Source organism: Sus scrofa, chromosome 4, assembly GCF_000003025.6.
Source record: "Sus scrofa isolate TJ Tabasco breed Duroc chromosome 4, Sscrofa11.1, whole genome shotgun sequence".
NCBI classification, from domain to species: Eukaryota; Metazoa; Chordata; class Mammalia; order Artiodactyla; family Suidae; genus Sus; species Sus scrofa.
Genome location: NC_010446.5, coordinates 101,099,006 through 101,114,970, shown reverse-complemented (window position 1 = coordinate 101,114,970; position 15,965 = coordinate 101,099,006). Strand labels below are relative to the sequence as shown.

At 38.5% G+C, this 15,965-nt stretch overlaps 1 protein-coding gene across 3 annotated transcripts in view; it reads right to left on the bottom strand.

Annotated features, from left to right (window-relative positions):
* Window positions 1-15,965, bottom strand: part of NOTCH2 (notch 2) — a 200,827-nt gene that overhangs the window by 37,378 nt on the left and 147,484 nt on the right. For all 3 annotated transcript variants that reach the window (XM_021090691.1, XM_021090690.1, XM_021090689.1), the window contains exons 13-17: window positions 8,494-8,686; window positions 7,366-7,511; window positions 5,694-5,807; window positions 2,084-2,203; window positions 1,525-1,677 (exon numbers count right to left, since the gene is read on the bottom strand). In XM_021090691.1, coding sequence (XP_020946350.1) covers window positions 1,525-1,677; window positions 2,084-2,203; window positions 5,694-5,807; window positions 7,366-7,511; window positions 8,494-8,686 — 726 coding nt within the window. The remainder of the gene's footprint in view (window positions 1-1,524; window positions 1,678-2,083; window positions 2,204-5,693; window positions 5,808-7,365; window positions 7,512-8,493; window positions 8,687-15,965) is intronic.

The window sequence follows — 15,965 nt, the reverse complement described above, 5'->3', positions numbered from 1 at the left end:
GAACTCAAAAGGAAAATTAAAAAATACCTCATGATAAATGACAATGAAAACACAACCATTCAAAATCTATGGGATGCCACAAAAGCAGTTCTTACAGGGAAGTTCATAGTGATACAGGCCTTCCTCAAAAAAGAAGAAAAATCTCAAGTCAACAACTTAACCTACCACCTAAAAAATTAGAAAAAGAAGAACAAACAAAACCTAAAGTCAACAGAAGTAAGGAAATCATAAAGATAGAGAGGAAATCAATAAAACAGAGATTCAAAGAACAACAGAAAAAAATCAATAAAACCAAGAGCTGATTCTTTGAAAGGGTAAACAAAATTGACAAACCTCTGCCCAGACACACCAAGAAAAAGAGAGAAAGAACTCTGACAAAGAATTTATGTCTAAAATATTAAGAACTCTTTCAACTCAATAATAAGACAATCCAATTTCTTAAACAGAAAAAATAATTTGAATATACCTACACTAAGTAAGATATACAAGTGGCCAATAAGCACATGAAAAGATGTTCAACTTCATTAACAAATAGGGGAAATGCAACTTAAAACTACTGTGAAATACCATTCATACCCACTAGAAAGGCTAGAATTAAAATGAATAATCATAATGAGTGTTCCTGAGGATGTGGTTCAACTGGAACTCTCATGCAATGCTCATGGAAATGAAAATGATACAACTACCCTGGAAATCATTTTGGCAATTTTGTAAAAAGTTAAGCATATATCTACAACATAATTCAACTATTCTACTACTATACATTTACTCAAGAGAAATGAAATCATATGTCCACAGACTCATTCATAGCAAACTATAAAAAAACTGTAAAAAAGCCAAATGTCCTACTAGTGAATTGCAGTATATCCAAACAATGGAATACTACTCAGCAACAAAACAGAATGAACTACTGATACACACGACATGGGTGAGCCTCAAATAGTATGCTGAATGACAGAAATCAGATTCCCTCTCTTCAAAAGAGATTATATTATTACATGGTTCTATTTATGTAAAATTGTAAAAATTTCAAACAAACCTATAATGACAGAGGTAAATGTCTGGTTTCCTGGGATAGAAGAGTGGCAAGGAGAGTTAAATTACAATAGAGATGAGAATACCTTCAGGGGATGGATACGTTCAGTTATCTGGAGCATTGGTTTCAGTAGTCATATGTCAAAACTTACTGAATTGTACATGTAAATACTGGCAGTGTACTCTATGTTAACTGTGCTTCAATAGATCAGCTTTTTTTTTTTTTTTTTTTAAAGCTTTCATAGCATTGTCCCCACTTTTGTCGATGTACATAAAATCAGCAAGGGGAGGTTTAAAAGTGATTTCATTGGCTTGACTCCTAAAGCCACTAACTTCAAAAAGATTTTCTAAAAATATGAATATTAAAGACATATTAAACCACTGGATGGCCAGTCTCAGCAATGAGAAGCCAGTGCCTCTGCTGACCTCTTCTCTGCTCCCTGTGCTTTCCTCACCCTCAGGGACTTGCAAGCTGGCTGGAATACTCACTGGCAAGGCAGTCATCAATGTCCTCCTCACAGTCCATACCACTGAAGCCTGGAGGACACTCACACATGTAGCTGCCCTGGGTGTTATGGCAGAGACCGTGGTTCATGCAGGGCTTGGAGATACACTCATCAATGTCAACTGAACATCGCTGACCTGGAAACAAAGGGGCAACAAATGGTCTAGTCTTTGCAAGTTGATCCACACAGAAATGTAGGTGGGGACCGAGCTTCAGCTGGGATGCGTGGAGCTACTCCAAGGATATTCTGGTTGGTCCCCTGCTTTGGGAAGTCGCTCAAGGGTTCTGTGCCCCTGGTAAGTAGCTACCCAGGGGCTAAAATTCCGTGTTGAAAGTCCTGCTTTCTGACTCAAGTTGGAGGTTTCAGGTTGGAGCTTTCCAGCCACTAGGGGACGCCAAAGACATGCAAAATGGAAACGTTCCCTAAGACATTCCAGATAGCAGCTTCGTTGTTCTTGACAAAGAAGGGCAAGCCTCAAAAGACCATGCCCTCCACAACCTGATCACTTAACACTCTTGGTTTCTCCATTCCCATGTCATTACCTTGCCAGCCAGGAGCACACAAGCAGGTGTAACTCTCAAAATTTGGTGCTTCTTTGCAAACAGCAGCATTCTCACAAGGGTTTGGGGAACAAGGAGCCAACACAGTCTGACAGTTCTTGCCTGTAAAGCAAATGACAGAGTTTATACAGAGAACTATCCAAAGAAATGGAAATTTCCCCAAATTCTGTACCAAAGGATGCTTTCTGAATTCAGGTCTAACATAATGGGTAAGAGCTTTGGAATCTGAGAGACCTATAGGCCTTCGCATCTTGGCTCTGATGTCAGTCTAACAGTGTCATCTCAGGTCACTTATATCTTCTTTGAGCCTTCCACATAAATAAGATGGGAAGTAGGATGGTATGTAACTTATAATAGAGGCTTTTTGTGGATTAAATGAAAAATGCTTACAAAGTCCTTATTAGAATAGAGCCAACACATAAAGTAAGTACTCAACAACTGTTGGGCTGTTGTCATTTTCATGTTATCATCATGAGTGGTTACATGGATTTGGAAACCTGCATCAATCAGGAGTGACAGCTGCCGCATCTTCATAGCTAAGATTCATCTACTCAGTTAGTCATAGAGATCCTCCTTCACATGAGCAGGGAAGAAGCAGCAACATAGCCTCCTACTCCTCAAAACCTCTGTTGCCCTGTTCCAGAAGGCCATGGGGCTGATCAGAAGGCCATCAGATGGAAAAGAGTGAAGCGACATCTCTCCTTATAGCAACATCAACAACATGATATTGATAGTTGCCCACCCACATTTCCTACCTTAGTATCCTAAATAAAAGGTTTCCAACCAAAAAAAAAATTAAAAGAATGCTTTTATTAACAGGGAGATAAAGTTGTTTTTAAAAGTCAAGTTACAAGTTACACTTGTCAGAATGGCTATCATCCAAAAGAACACAAATAAAAAATGTTGGCAAAGATGTGGAGAAAAGGGAACTCTAATACACTGTTGGTGGGAATGTAAATTGGTACAGCCGTTATGGAAAACAATATGGAGGCTCCTCAAAAAACTAAAAATAGAACTACCATATGATCCAGCAACCCCACTCCTGGGCATATATCTGAAGAAAATGAAAACACAAATTCAAAAGGATAAAACATGCCAATGTTCTAAGCAGCATTATTTACAATAGTCAAGTATAGAAGCAACCTGAGTTTCTATCAACATAAGAGTGAATAAAGACGATATGTTATACACACACACACACACACACACACACACACACACACACAGAGGAATATTGCTCAACTGTAAGAAAGAATGAAATTCTGCCATTTGTAACAACATGGATGGACTTAGAAAGTGTTGCGCTTGTGAAATAAGTCAGAGAGAAAAAGACTAATATTATCACCTATATGTGGAACTGGAAAAACAAGACAAACAAACGAACACAACAAAACAGAAACAAACACACAGAGAAAAAACTAGTAGTTACCAGTGGGGAAAAGGATGGGGGAGAGGCTAGACAAGGATAGAGATTAAGGGATACGAATTGCTATATATAAAATAAATAAGCTACAAGGATATAATGCACGGCACAGGGAATGTAACCATTATTTTGTAATAACTTTAAATGGAGTATAATCTTCAAATATATTGAATCACTATATTGTACTGAAACTAATATCATGTTGTAAATCAATTATACATCAACAAAGTCAAGATATAGCTAACTCAATTTAAAATGTTATCCTAAAGTTTTGTATTCACAAAGAAAAAAAAAATGCCACAAATTTTCACCAATATTCCTAACTAGTCTTTAATGTGTCTGGTCAGAAGAGTGGCTTGGAAGGAAGCCAGTGTTGCTCAGTTCCTGCATGCTGGCCAAACTCAATGACACTTAGAACCCTTTGCTACACTCAGCACTGAAATTTTAATCTGCATATGCTTTCAATCTAATATAATTTCTCAAATCCCATACATAGTAAATTCTTTTTTTAAGATTCTAATATGCAGAAAAAACAACAGCCAGCATATAGTCAAATTTCTTATAATATCTGAGTAGCAAGAAGACAAATATTTTCAGGATGAGCTGTGCACCTCAGTCACATTAGGGTAAGTCTACTATGTGCCTGAGCATAGTGACTCCTGTTTCTGTCTCTCTGCAGCCATCAGTTCTCAGTCTAATGGCTCTGAAATAATCTTCTCAGTACCAACAAATGTGATCAGCACAATCACTATGGAATGATATTATTCAGACTGTCTGAGGACAGCTAGGAATCCCCATAACTTTGATCATATATCATCAACCAAACTGGTAAAAGTGCAGTTTCCCTCCATGAACATTTCTTGTAAAGATTTGGTAAAGATAACAAGGGAGTATCAAGTCTTTCAGGTAATAGAGTCATGCTTCTGGCTACTCTGAACAGCCTAGAGTCTCCAGAAACAGCTACTGTCAACAGCTCAAGACCCCAAGAGTGAAAGAACTCAGCCAAACTCCTGCCTACATGCGGTGCACTGAAGAAGCATGCAAAGCCACTGTCCCCACAGTTTCTGTTTTGCTCCCCACAGTTGATAAGGAGGTAGAGGAGCCACACAAATACAACCAATCACTAGGTGGCTGTAATGAAGCAGGAGAAACCAAGGACAAGTTGTCTTGCCCATTCCTGTAATACCACCTGAAACAAGGAACAACTGATATGCAATGAAGTCACACCCATGTCTTCTCTGTGTGTGATCACCACCCAAGGGGCAGTACCCCTCTAGGTGAGATGTAGGGCAGTGTATGTGAGGAGAAGAATGACAGTTAAGAGGACAAGTTTTGGGGAGTTCCCACTGTGGTTCTGTGGAAATGCACCTGACAAGCATCTATGAGGATGCAGGTTCAACCCCTGGCCTTGCTCAGTGAGTTAAGGATCTGGTGTTGGCATGAGCTGTGGTGTAGGTCACAGATGTGGCTCGGATCTGGTATTGCTGTGGCTGTGGTGTAGGCCGGCAGCTACAGCTCTGATTTGACCCCTAGCCTGGCAATCTCCATATGCCGTAGGTGTGGCCATAAAAGACAGAAAAAAAAAAAAAGGACAAGTTTTGGATTCAGAAAGACTGGGGGCAAATCCTAGATCTACCACTTCGCTATGACCTTTAGCCAAGTAATCTCTCCTTGCTTCAGCTTCCTCATGTATAAAACGGTGATAGGAACTTCTAATCTGTAGAATTATTTTAAGTACTAAATACTCCAAAGTATGTATATGTAGTGTCTACACACAGTAAATGGCCAATATGTGGTATTTGTTGTGTTAACAAAACTAAGAACACACTGGGTCCATTCAAATAATGACTAAACCATCAGCTATCCATCAATTCCAGCCGTGTGTGTGTGTGTGTGTGTGTGTGTGTGTGTGTGTGTGTGTGTGTGTATTTAAATTTCAAATGCTAAGAAATAAAGACAGCAAATGAGTTTCCTCATGACTTGCATCTAGAGAGGCCATAATGTTTTCTCAGAGTGCAAGACCCAGTCAGTGAGGGAGGAAGGGTGACCAGGGAGTGATTCCTCAGAGTAGCAGCACTGCCCCTCAGATTCCATCTCCAAGACTCAGGGGTCTGGAACGACAGGGTAAGACCAGGCAGCCCCTCTATTCCCGGCACTTGCAGGACTCACCTGTGTATGGCAGCACACAGTGGCAAGTATAACCGCTTATGTCATCAAAGCAGGTTCCTTGGTTTAGACATGGATTTGAAGCACATTCATCAATATTCACCTGGCAGTTATGGCCTGTAGACAGAAAAAAATGAAAAACCAAAAATAGTGAAACTCTCTGTTAGCCTCCTCATTATCTCAATTACTAACTGAGTCTCTCAGTGGTGAATATTAAACACCTCAGAGATTGCACTAACTTCTCCAGGCCACTGAAATACCTTTTCATTCCTTTCAGTGATAAGACCCTGACATACAGTCAGTCAGTAAAGGTGTTTAATCAGTCAAAGAAAAAAAAAAAAAAAAAGAATGGAAGAACAGTATATTCTAATAGCCTGGAAGTCTAATGTACCTCCGAATGCAATTAATTTCTCCATAATAGACCAAGAAGTGCATTAGGGTAAAAACCGTTATATCTAAACAGAAGCTCTTTCTATACAAAGTATTTGGTCAAGACTTAAAAACAGGGTATAATTTATCAAAGGATAAAATATTTGAATACATAGTGAAAGCCTTTGTTTTATGCCCACTCTTTCAAACGCATAGTCTCTACCATCGACGTGGTTGTGTCTCCTGAAGTCACAAAGCTGTTTCCCCTGATCCAAGACATGAAATCTACTCCCACTCTGAGAAACAGAAAAGTCAGGAAGCATTCATGGGGACAGGACAGTACCTTTGCACCTTCAATAGCGCCTGGTACAGAGCCTTAGAACCAAGGAGCTACAGAACTACAAAAACGAAAAAAGATGGTACAGAAGTCTGGGTTCAAACTGTACTCTGCTACTCAAGAGCCATACAGCTTTGGACTTTACATTTTGCTTTTTATTTTGTTGATAAGCAAATCTCAATGAGACAAAGAAACAAAAGAGCTTTTAAATCAGTAAGGTTTTTTTGCAGAGGTAATATATGTCAATATCAGAAAACTAATGATTGAAATGTGGTCTCAGGAAATTCTCAAATAATTAAATAAAGTGACTCTGAAACATACTAATGTATCACAGAAGCCTGGCACAATTTTTGAGTGGTGAAATCAATGACTAAGTGGATAGTGAAGTGCAAATATAAATGATTTACCCACAGATTTCTCTTGAGTTTCTAAGAAAAAAAAAGTGATAGGAGAAATACAACAATGATAACTCAAAAAAATTATTTTACGCAATTCCCACCATCACAGGTTTTTCCAGAAGGCCATGTGTGACTATGAATCTAAGAATATCTCAATGTGTAAGAGAATTTGGAAGGGTTTTAAACATGTGGGTTCTTCCATGATATTATTGCTACGATTACAGTAAAACAAAATTTTCATCCTATCACCCAATATCTTTTGAATTATCACAAAATCAAGCCTACACTAGAGCTTACAATTAGAACACCTTTCCAAAATTGCCTAATTGGAATCTTAGTCACTCACCTTAAATAGTCCTGTTTCAATAGCTCCCCTCTCTGCTAGTCTCAAAGTAGAATCTATGTCTAAATCTATTTTTGTTTTTTTTTCTCCAACTACTTTACAAATATTAGCGCTCACGTTACTCTTGCTGTATGAATGAATAGGAAAAAAGGAAAAGAAGTGAGTCAAGCCAAAGGCACCAACAAAAAGGGAGAGAAGGGAAATAAAAATATGCACTTTTGTTTTCACCTTTAAAGCCCTTCTTGCAAGTGCACCGGTATCCATTCACCAGATTGTCACAAGTTCCTCCATTCTGGCATGGATCAGAAAGACATTCATTTTTGTCCACTTCACAGTTGATTCCAACCCAGCCTGCATCGCAGAGGCACTTGTATCTGAAAGAAGATAGAATTCTTTACTGTTAGGGGATGGATGTACAATTGAGTGATGGCTGAAAAATACAGCATTCTAAAGAAATGAGGGAAAGAGGGGCTCCTGGGTAAGCTAATCACATTTCTGCTCCTCTAAGGACCTATACTTGGGTCATCATGTGAATCATGGGGGCCCATCTAGAGTATTCAGTAAACACACCCTCCTGCACCACAAAGAAGCCAGAAAAATTAAGTATAGTGAGCTTTCACATGTAAACAGTGGTTGGTACAGCATACTGGGACAATCTGAAAGACACAATAACACGGATAAATCTGTAGTTTCTTTTCTTCTGTATAAAATAAAAGTAAAGCAAACCTTAGGATCAACCTGTTTCTGGTACAAAACAAACACTCAGGAAGTAGGTTAGTTTCAGAGACTCTAGGCCACTCTGAAGAGCTCCTGGGATGTCTCACTTCTGAGACATGCTTTGTTTTGACCTGAAACCCTAGCCCCAAAAGCACCTGGGGTCCTGAGCAGGAAAAGGAACAAAAATGAAGATATCTGAAATAAATGCATACTTCTCACAATCTGAACATCATTAGCACTTAGAATGTGATATCAGGAGATAACAGCCTCCTTGTCTGGAGATCTTTTAAAAAAGTAGATGGGAAGGAAAGGAAAAAGTAGATGTGTGGGGATGCTTGAAAGCTGCTACACTTTGAAATGGGAATATTGAGTTAATTTATCTTGGAAATAACATGATTTCCTATCTGCCTCTAAATATACTCTTCATTCTTTCACCTGTTATAAGCAAGGCAAGTGGTAATGCCCAGAGCCCTGTCCTCTGGCAAACACAGCAAGAAGATAGGACTATCTCCTGGGCCTCAACATCATACTCTGTGATTCTCAAGTCCTGCCTGACTTCTACAGGGTATGGTCAGTACTAAAATCCAGGCGGCTTGACACAGGTCAATAAGAAACTCTTGATACATGGCAGTTACTCACCCACTGAGGCCCCCAGTACAGTTTCCATGGATGCAGGGATTGCTCAAGCACTCATTCACCTGCGAGTAACAGCTGGGGTGATGGGGCCCCTCGGGGCACATACAACGGAAACCGTTCACATCATTGATGCACGTTGCACCCTTGCGACAGGGATTGGAGGCACACTCATCAATGTCAATGTTACATCTCTGCCCTGTAGAGAAGAGGGACAATTTTTGTCAATCCAAAATGCTCAGGGAATAGACACAGAACTATGAGATCTATTGTGTTCACACCTTCATCTGCATAGGCTAGATGGTGCCGTGGGCAACAAATGCCAAGATTTAAGGACTAAGATACCCAATAGTACTGGGTGCCATGCAAGGAAGGAGCAAAGGGCTGCTCCTCTTGCTGCTGTTCTGAGTACTCTCAAAGAAGCTTTGCTTATCACTGCTTTCAGGTTTACTGAATTCATTTTTTGTTAGTCAATCTCTTACATTGACTTGATTAATAGGAATGCTTGGCGAATGGACTATTAATTTAATGATAAAATTGGTTAAAAAGAAAAGCCACTTTGCTTTCATTTTTAGACTTGTTATTAATCCACTTTCTGCCTCAGGAAGAAGAGTTAGTCTCAGTATAATTTTATTGTTCTCTGATCACTGAGAAAACCATTCAGGGTCCCTCAAACTAGCCCAGTGGTTCTCAAACTTTAATATTTGAGAGTTGCAAAAAGAGTTGCTTAAAGTATGTTTTAAAAGGAGATCTTTAGATCCTCAAAACCACATTTTACTTAATGTAGGTGACTCATATACTACATTTTGAGAAACTCTGTTGTAGACAATTATTAGTAGTTTATCATCAAATAACAATGTTCAAAATATATGAAACAAGTGAATATGTTTTTCCTCTAAAACATATACAAGACTACACTTATAATATGTATTATAACCTTCACATTTATTTATTTATTTATTTATTTTGTCTTTTGTCTTTGTTGTTGATATTGTTGCTATTTCTTGGGCCGCTCCTGTGGCATATGGAGGTTCCCAGGCTAGGGGTTGAATCGGAGCTGTAGCCACCGGCCTACGCCAGAGCCACAGCAACGCGGGATCCGAGCCGCGTCTGCAACCTACACCACAGCTCACGGCAACGCCGGATCGTTAACCCACTGAGCAAGGGCAGGGATCGAACCCGCAACCTCATGGTTCCTAGTCGGATTCGTTAACCACTGCGCCACGACGGGAACTCCACATTTATTTATTTAAATGGAATAAAGGAATAAGAGTTTTGCTTTGTCAAGATTTGAATAAATTAAACTATATATTCCACAATGATATGCAACTTTAAAATAACCCATAATTCTGTAAATGAGTGGCAACAAGCAACTACTATGAAGGAATTTATAAATTTCAAAGAATACAATTTTCTGATCCAGATAAAAACATGCATTTTTATTTAAGAAAGAGCAACCCTGCATTTAAAACAGGAAATTCCAAATGAAATAGACACACACCCCTTTAAAGTATGGGTATTAACATTTTTTCACTCTCCACGACTCTCTAAGCCATTATTGGTGGTTCTTGCGGTAAAAAACCCATAATCTGGTAGTAGTTGCTGTTTTCCTCAAGTGTTTTATTAATAACTGATTTTAAAATACTACTTCCTTAGCTTCAACCTCTAATTTTTTTAGATGTTTGCCACTGGCACCAAGAGCCAGAACTCTTCAACTGCAGTGTTATCCTTAGTCTGCAATCCGGTAGAGAATGTGAGTAATAAAGAGGCTTCTTCATTTTCTGTCCTTTTTGGGGAAGAACCTTCTCAGAAGCTACTCGTTCACATTTTCTTCATCTGCTTTTAAAGCTCTCTGCAGAATCAATTTTCTAGCCATCTTTAGCTGAGAGGGTTAAGTGCCTCTTCCTGTGTTCACCTGATGGACTGATAGCTGCTTCACTAGCAAGATCCCACCCTTAAGGTAGCATCAGAAAACCCACCATCAGAAATGTCCAGAGTTCCCGTCGTGGCGCAGTGGTTAGCGAATCCGACTAGGAACCATGAGGTTGCGGGTTCGGTCCCTGCCCTTGCTCAGTGGGTTAACGATCCGGCGTTGCCGTGAGCTGTGGTGTAGGTCGTAGACGCGGCTCGGATCCCGCGTTGCTGTGGCTCTGGCGTAGGCCAGTGGTACAGCTCCGATGAGACCCCTAGCCTGGGAACCTCCATATGCCGCGGGAGCGGCCCAAAGAAACAGCAAAAAGACAAAATAAATAAATAAAGAAAGAAAAAAAAAAGAGAGAGAAATGTCCAGCACAAGGCTATGCTCCTTCTTGGGCTCAGTACTGAATGAGAAGTTAATCCATGTTGCTTGTTTTATAGGTAGGTGCTCAATAAATTAGCATTTAATGAAGGAAAGCATGGTATAGTCCATGGCATTGGATGTCAGAAAATCCATATGTGAGTTCTGGCTGTTCACTTAGCAGCATTTACTAAATGTCTGCTCTGTGTTAGACACTATTTTATTTATTTATTTTTTGGTTTATTTTTTTTTTTTTTACAAGACCAACTTCTTATTTTTATTTTTTTATTTTTTGTCTTTTTAGAGCCTCACCCTCAGCACATGGAAGTTTCCAGGCTACTGACTGAATTGGAGCTACAGCTGCCAGGCCTATTCCACAGACATGGCAATGCCAGATCCCAACTTCAGCTTTGACCTATACCACAGCTCACTCAACACTGCATCCTTAACCCACTGAGCAGGGTCAGGGATCAAATCCACGTCCTGGATACCAGTCGGGTTCGTTACTGCTGAGCCACATGGGGAATTTCTGTGCTAGACACTATTTTAGACACTAACCAAAAAGATAATTAGGGCGGTCCCTGCCTTCTGGGAACTCATAGTCCTAGCAACTGAACTCACTAGCTAAGACCATGGACACACCAAACTCTCTCAGCTGTCTTATTGGTAAATGAAGACAATAAAACTTCCCTATTTTATTTTTTTAATTTTTAAACTGAGACATAATTGACATATGACACTGTGCAAGATTAAGGTATACAATGGGCTAGTTTGATATACGTTATATATTGCACTATGACTACCATTAGAGTTAGCTAACACCTCTATCCTTTCACATAATTATCATTTCTTTCTGTGGTGGTGAGATCAATTAAGATCCACCCTCTTAGCAATTTTGAAGTGTATAATACAGTATTGCTGATCATAACTGCTATTCTATGCATTACATCCCCAAAACTTATTTATATAATAGCTGCAAATTTGTACCCTTAAAAAGTATCTCCCCAATTCGCCACCCCTCCCCCAGCCCAGACCCTGGTAAGCACCGTTCTATACTCTGTTTTTTTGAGTTCGGCTATTTTGTATTCTGCAGGTAATATCACACAGTATTTATCTTTCTCTGTCTGACTCATCTCACTTAACATAATGTCCTCAAGTTCCATTCATGTTGTCACAAATGTCAGGATTTCCTTCTTTCTCGCAGCTAAATAATACTCCACTGTGTAAGTACAACATACTTTCTTTATCCATTAATCCACTGAGGGGCACTTAACGTTGTTTTGGTATCTTGGTTATTGTGAATAATGCTGCAATGAACATGGTGTGCAGATACCTCTTTGAAATACTGATTTCAATTCCTTCAGATATGTATTTAAGATGCGGATTCTTGGATCATATGGGAATTTAATTTTTAATTTTTTGAGAACTGCCATACTCTCTCCCATGGTAACTGTATCATTTTTCACCCCCATCAACAGTGTACAAGAGTTCCCTTTTCTCCACATCCTCACCAACACTTGTTATCTCTTACTTTTTTTTTTTTGATAATAGCCATTCTATCAGGGGTGAGGTGATATCTCATTATAGTTTTGATTTTCATTTCCCTGATGATTAGTGATGTTGAGCATCTTTTAATGTACCTACTAGCCATTTGTATGTTTCATTTGTAAAAGAAGGTCCTTTACCCATTTTTTTCCTGATTCTAAACAGTTATTTGTTTTCCTTCATCATTTATACATTTTTTTCATAACTTTCTTCCCTAGTCTTTAGTCATTTTCTGATACATGCAGTCTGGGTTCCTGGTCATAATTTAAATCTTTTTAAAGGCATGAACTCATTTTTATGCAATGCCCCTCATGTCTTCTTGTGTTAGCAGTGTGCCTCTTCAAGATAGGCCATTATTGGCTTAAGACTGAGAGAACTAAAAGCAACTGCATGTTCAACATTTATAAGTTATAAATATTTATACACTTTACTCCTGACTAGAAAATGTTGTAAGAGAGGTAGAGAGAGATGAGATTATAAAACTCATATCTATTTTTATTGTATTTTGGTGATTTTATATAGTTGTATAACGACATTGTAAATGACGATTCGTTATATTGCGAACGATTCATGCTTAGCTTTTCAAATGCCATTCAAAAATCACTACGGTTTGGTAGATTGCAAAGCTTTCAAAACTTTACCTGTTTCAGATAATACTGAATTTTGAAATACAATGAATTACAGCTTAAAAATACAATCAGTCTGTGGTTAAATCATGTAGCTCTGAGAATCAGAATGAGGATTTCCAGTATCCTCTACCTAGAAATTATTGGGAATTTTCCAATAATATTTTCTAAAATTGGGTTAGCTACTCCTGCCGAATGTGTTCTCATTTTTAACTGAGGTACAATTGACGTATAACATTATATTAGTTTCAGGTATACAACATAATTCAATAATTCAATATATTCACATTGGTATTTGAATATATTGAAAAATAATGACCATAATAAGTCTAGTTAACATCTGTCACTATACATAGTTACAGAGTTTTTTCCTGCACTTTGCTCAATTTTTATTTATTTTTTATTAAAGTACAATTGATTTACAATGTTGTGCTAATTTCTGCTGTACAGCAAAATGACTCAGCCATATATATGTACATACACATTCTTTTTTTATATTATTTCCCATAATAGTCTATTCCAGGAGTTTGGATATAGTTCCCTGTGCTATACAGTAGGACCTTATTTTTTATCCATTCTAAAAGCTTTGTTCAATTTTTAAATGGGTTATTTGCATCTTTACCATTGAGTTGTATGAGTTGGTCATATATTTTAGATATTAACTCCTTATCAGATACACAGTTTCCAAATATTTTCTCCCATTATGTAGGCTGCTTTTTCAACTTATTGACTGTTTCCTTTGCTGTCCAGAAGCTCATTAGCCTAACATAGTCTCAAATGTTTATTTTAGTTTTTGTTACTTGTGTTTTTGGTTTCACATCCAATCTATTTACTTTTATGGACTGTTCTAAGAAATCAGCAAAATAATGGACATGAAGATGAAACGGAAAAAGGAGTTTATAAAACTGAATGAAAGTATTCTATAGAAGTGCCACTTTTCCCAATCAGTAAGTATATTAAAAAAAAAAAAAAAAAAACTCCCTTAAATCTGTGAAAGCTGTTGTTAAAAATTGTAGCTTAAAAAAGTACTAGTATTGGAGTTCCCGTCGTGGTGCAGCAGAAATGAATCCAACTAGGAACGATGAGGTTGTGGGTTCGATTCCTGGCCTCGCTCAGTGGGTTAAGGCTCTGGCGTTGCCATGAGCTGTGGTATAGGTCGCAGATGCGGCTTGGATCTGGTATTGCTGTGGCTGTGTCGTAGGCTGGCGGCTACAGCTCCAATTAGACCCCCAGCCTGGGAATTTCCATATGCCAAGGGCGTGGCCCTCAAAAAGACAAAAAGACAAAAAAAAAAAAAAATGTAGTAGTATTACGGGACTTCCCATAGTGGCTCAGGGCAGAAATGAATACAACTAGTATCTGTGAGGATGAGGATTTGATCCCTGGTCTTGATCAGTGGGTTAAAAGATCCGATGTTGATGTGAATGTGGCGTAGGTCACAGACACAGCTCGGATCTGGTGTTGCTGTGGCTGTGGTGTAGGCCAGCAGCTGTAGCTCTGATTTGACCTCTAGCCTGGAATTTCCATATGCCACGGGTGCAGCCTAAAAAGAAAAAAAAAAAGTAAAAAAGTAAAAAAGTGGTAGCATTAAAATAAAACAAAGGTAAGACTAAAACACTTCATATTTACAGGTCATGAGTATATACCACAACTGTCTCTGATATTTTCAGCAACCGATTTTAAAAAAAAAAAAAAAAAAAAACGCAAATAGAAAAAACAGACATAGAAAACATTTCCAAGAACAGGGTACCACCCAGTAACCAAAACATTCCACTTCTTGCTTATGTAGTTTCATGCTACACCTTAAGTTTATTTTAGAATATTTTTAGCCTATGTTCTCCTTCTTTGACCTTCCTGATTTGCTAAATGTTATAAAGAGAGCGCATGTGACTCACTGACATTTCCAAAAAATTTAAGTCCAGTATAAGGCTTATAATATCTAAAAATAAACCACAGCAGGCACCCACTTAAGCTGTCCAGTGAAGTGGGAATGAGTGTGGAATCTAGGGTAGGACCACCTGGGTGGAATGCTGGCTGTAGTGCCCTGGTACTGTTACTTAACCTCTCTGAGCTCTGGGTTTCTCATCAATACCACAGGAATAATAATAGCAGTGACAATTAAATGAGATTAAGCACTTAATTTAATGCCTCGCTCGAAATAAGGTCTTAATCAATGGTGACTATTCTATTTTTATAGAAATTTCCTATTTAATAAAAATGAATATATCATCCTATCTAGCAGGATTTTTTTTATATTCAGCTGGCTGTCACTTAATCTTGAAGTAAAAAGTTTCAGGACCCAGAAGAACATCTGCCTACTACCAGCAGCGGTGGGTGGTAGATACATGAGTTTTCATCATATCTGTCTTCTGAGTGATCTTTCATTGAATAGAAATTACTGAGGCCCACGAGGGCCACAGGCTTTCCTCCCTGGTGTCCACTATCACACCACACAGTTCAAAGGGTTTGAAATAAAGAGGAAGGTGAGTTCCCAGCAAGCAAGAGGCACACGTTCTCTTTATTTGGCCCCAATGGCCTTTTGAACATCATAGTTTAAAAAGCCCTGTGGGAAGTTTCTTACAGTGGTTGCAAATGACCACATGGTATTTATTAAACGGTAACATCATTGCCTGCTTATACAGGGGCACTGAAAAAGAATGGGATAGGCACATCATACACCCTCTGAGGGCACCATTAACAAGCAGGTCTGTCAGTAAAAAGCTTCAGATTTCCTCAATAGCCTCCAGTACTTGATCAGGAGGGTAAAAGTAATCTTACTAGCAACAAAAGAGATAAGAGAGAAGATGCATGTGAGTTTGTGTGTGTGCACAGGAGTATGCTTGTGTAAATGTTCTAGCTGTTTATAACTTAAGAAGAACTATAACCAATTTTAAATAGTCACTTACCTTCTTTCCTCGTGGAGAGAAAAAAAAAAACTCAACTTGTGCGAGCCAAAATAGGTTGTTCCTTCCAAGTTTTGGCCTTACCCAACAATCTCCCATAAGAGGAAATACTAGGAAAAAAGCATT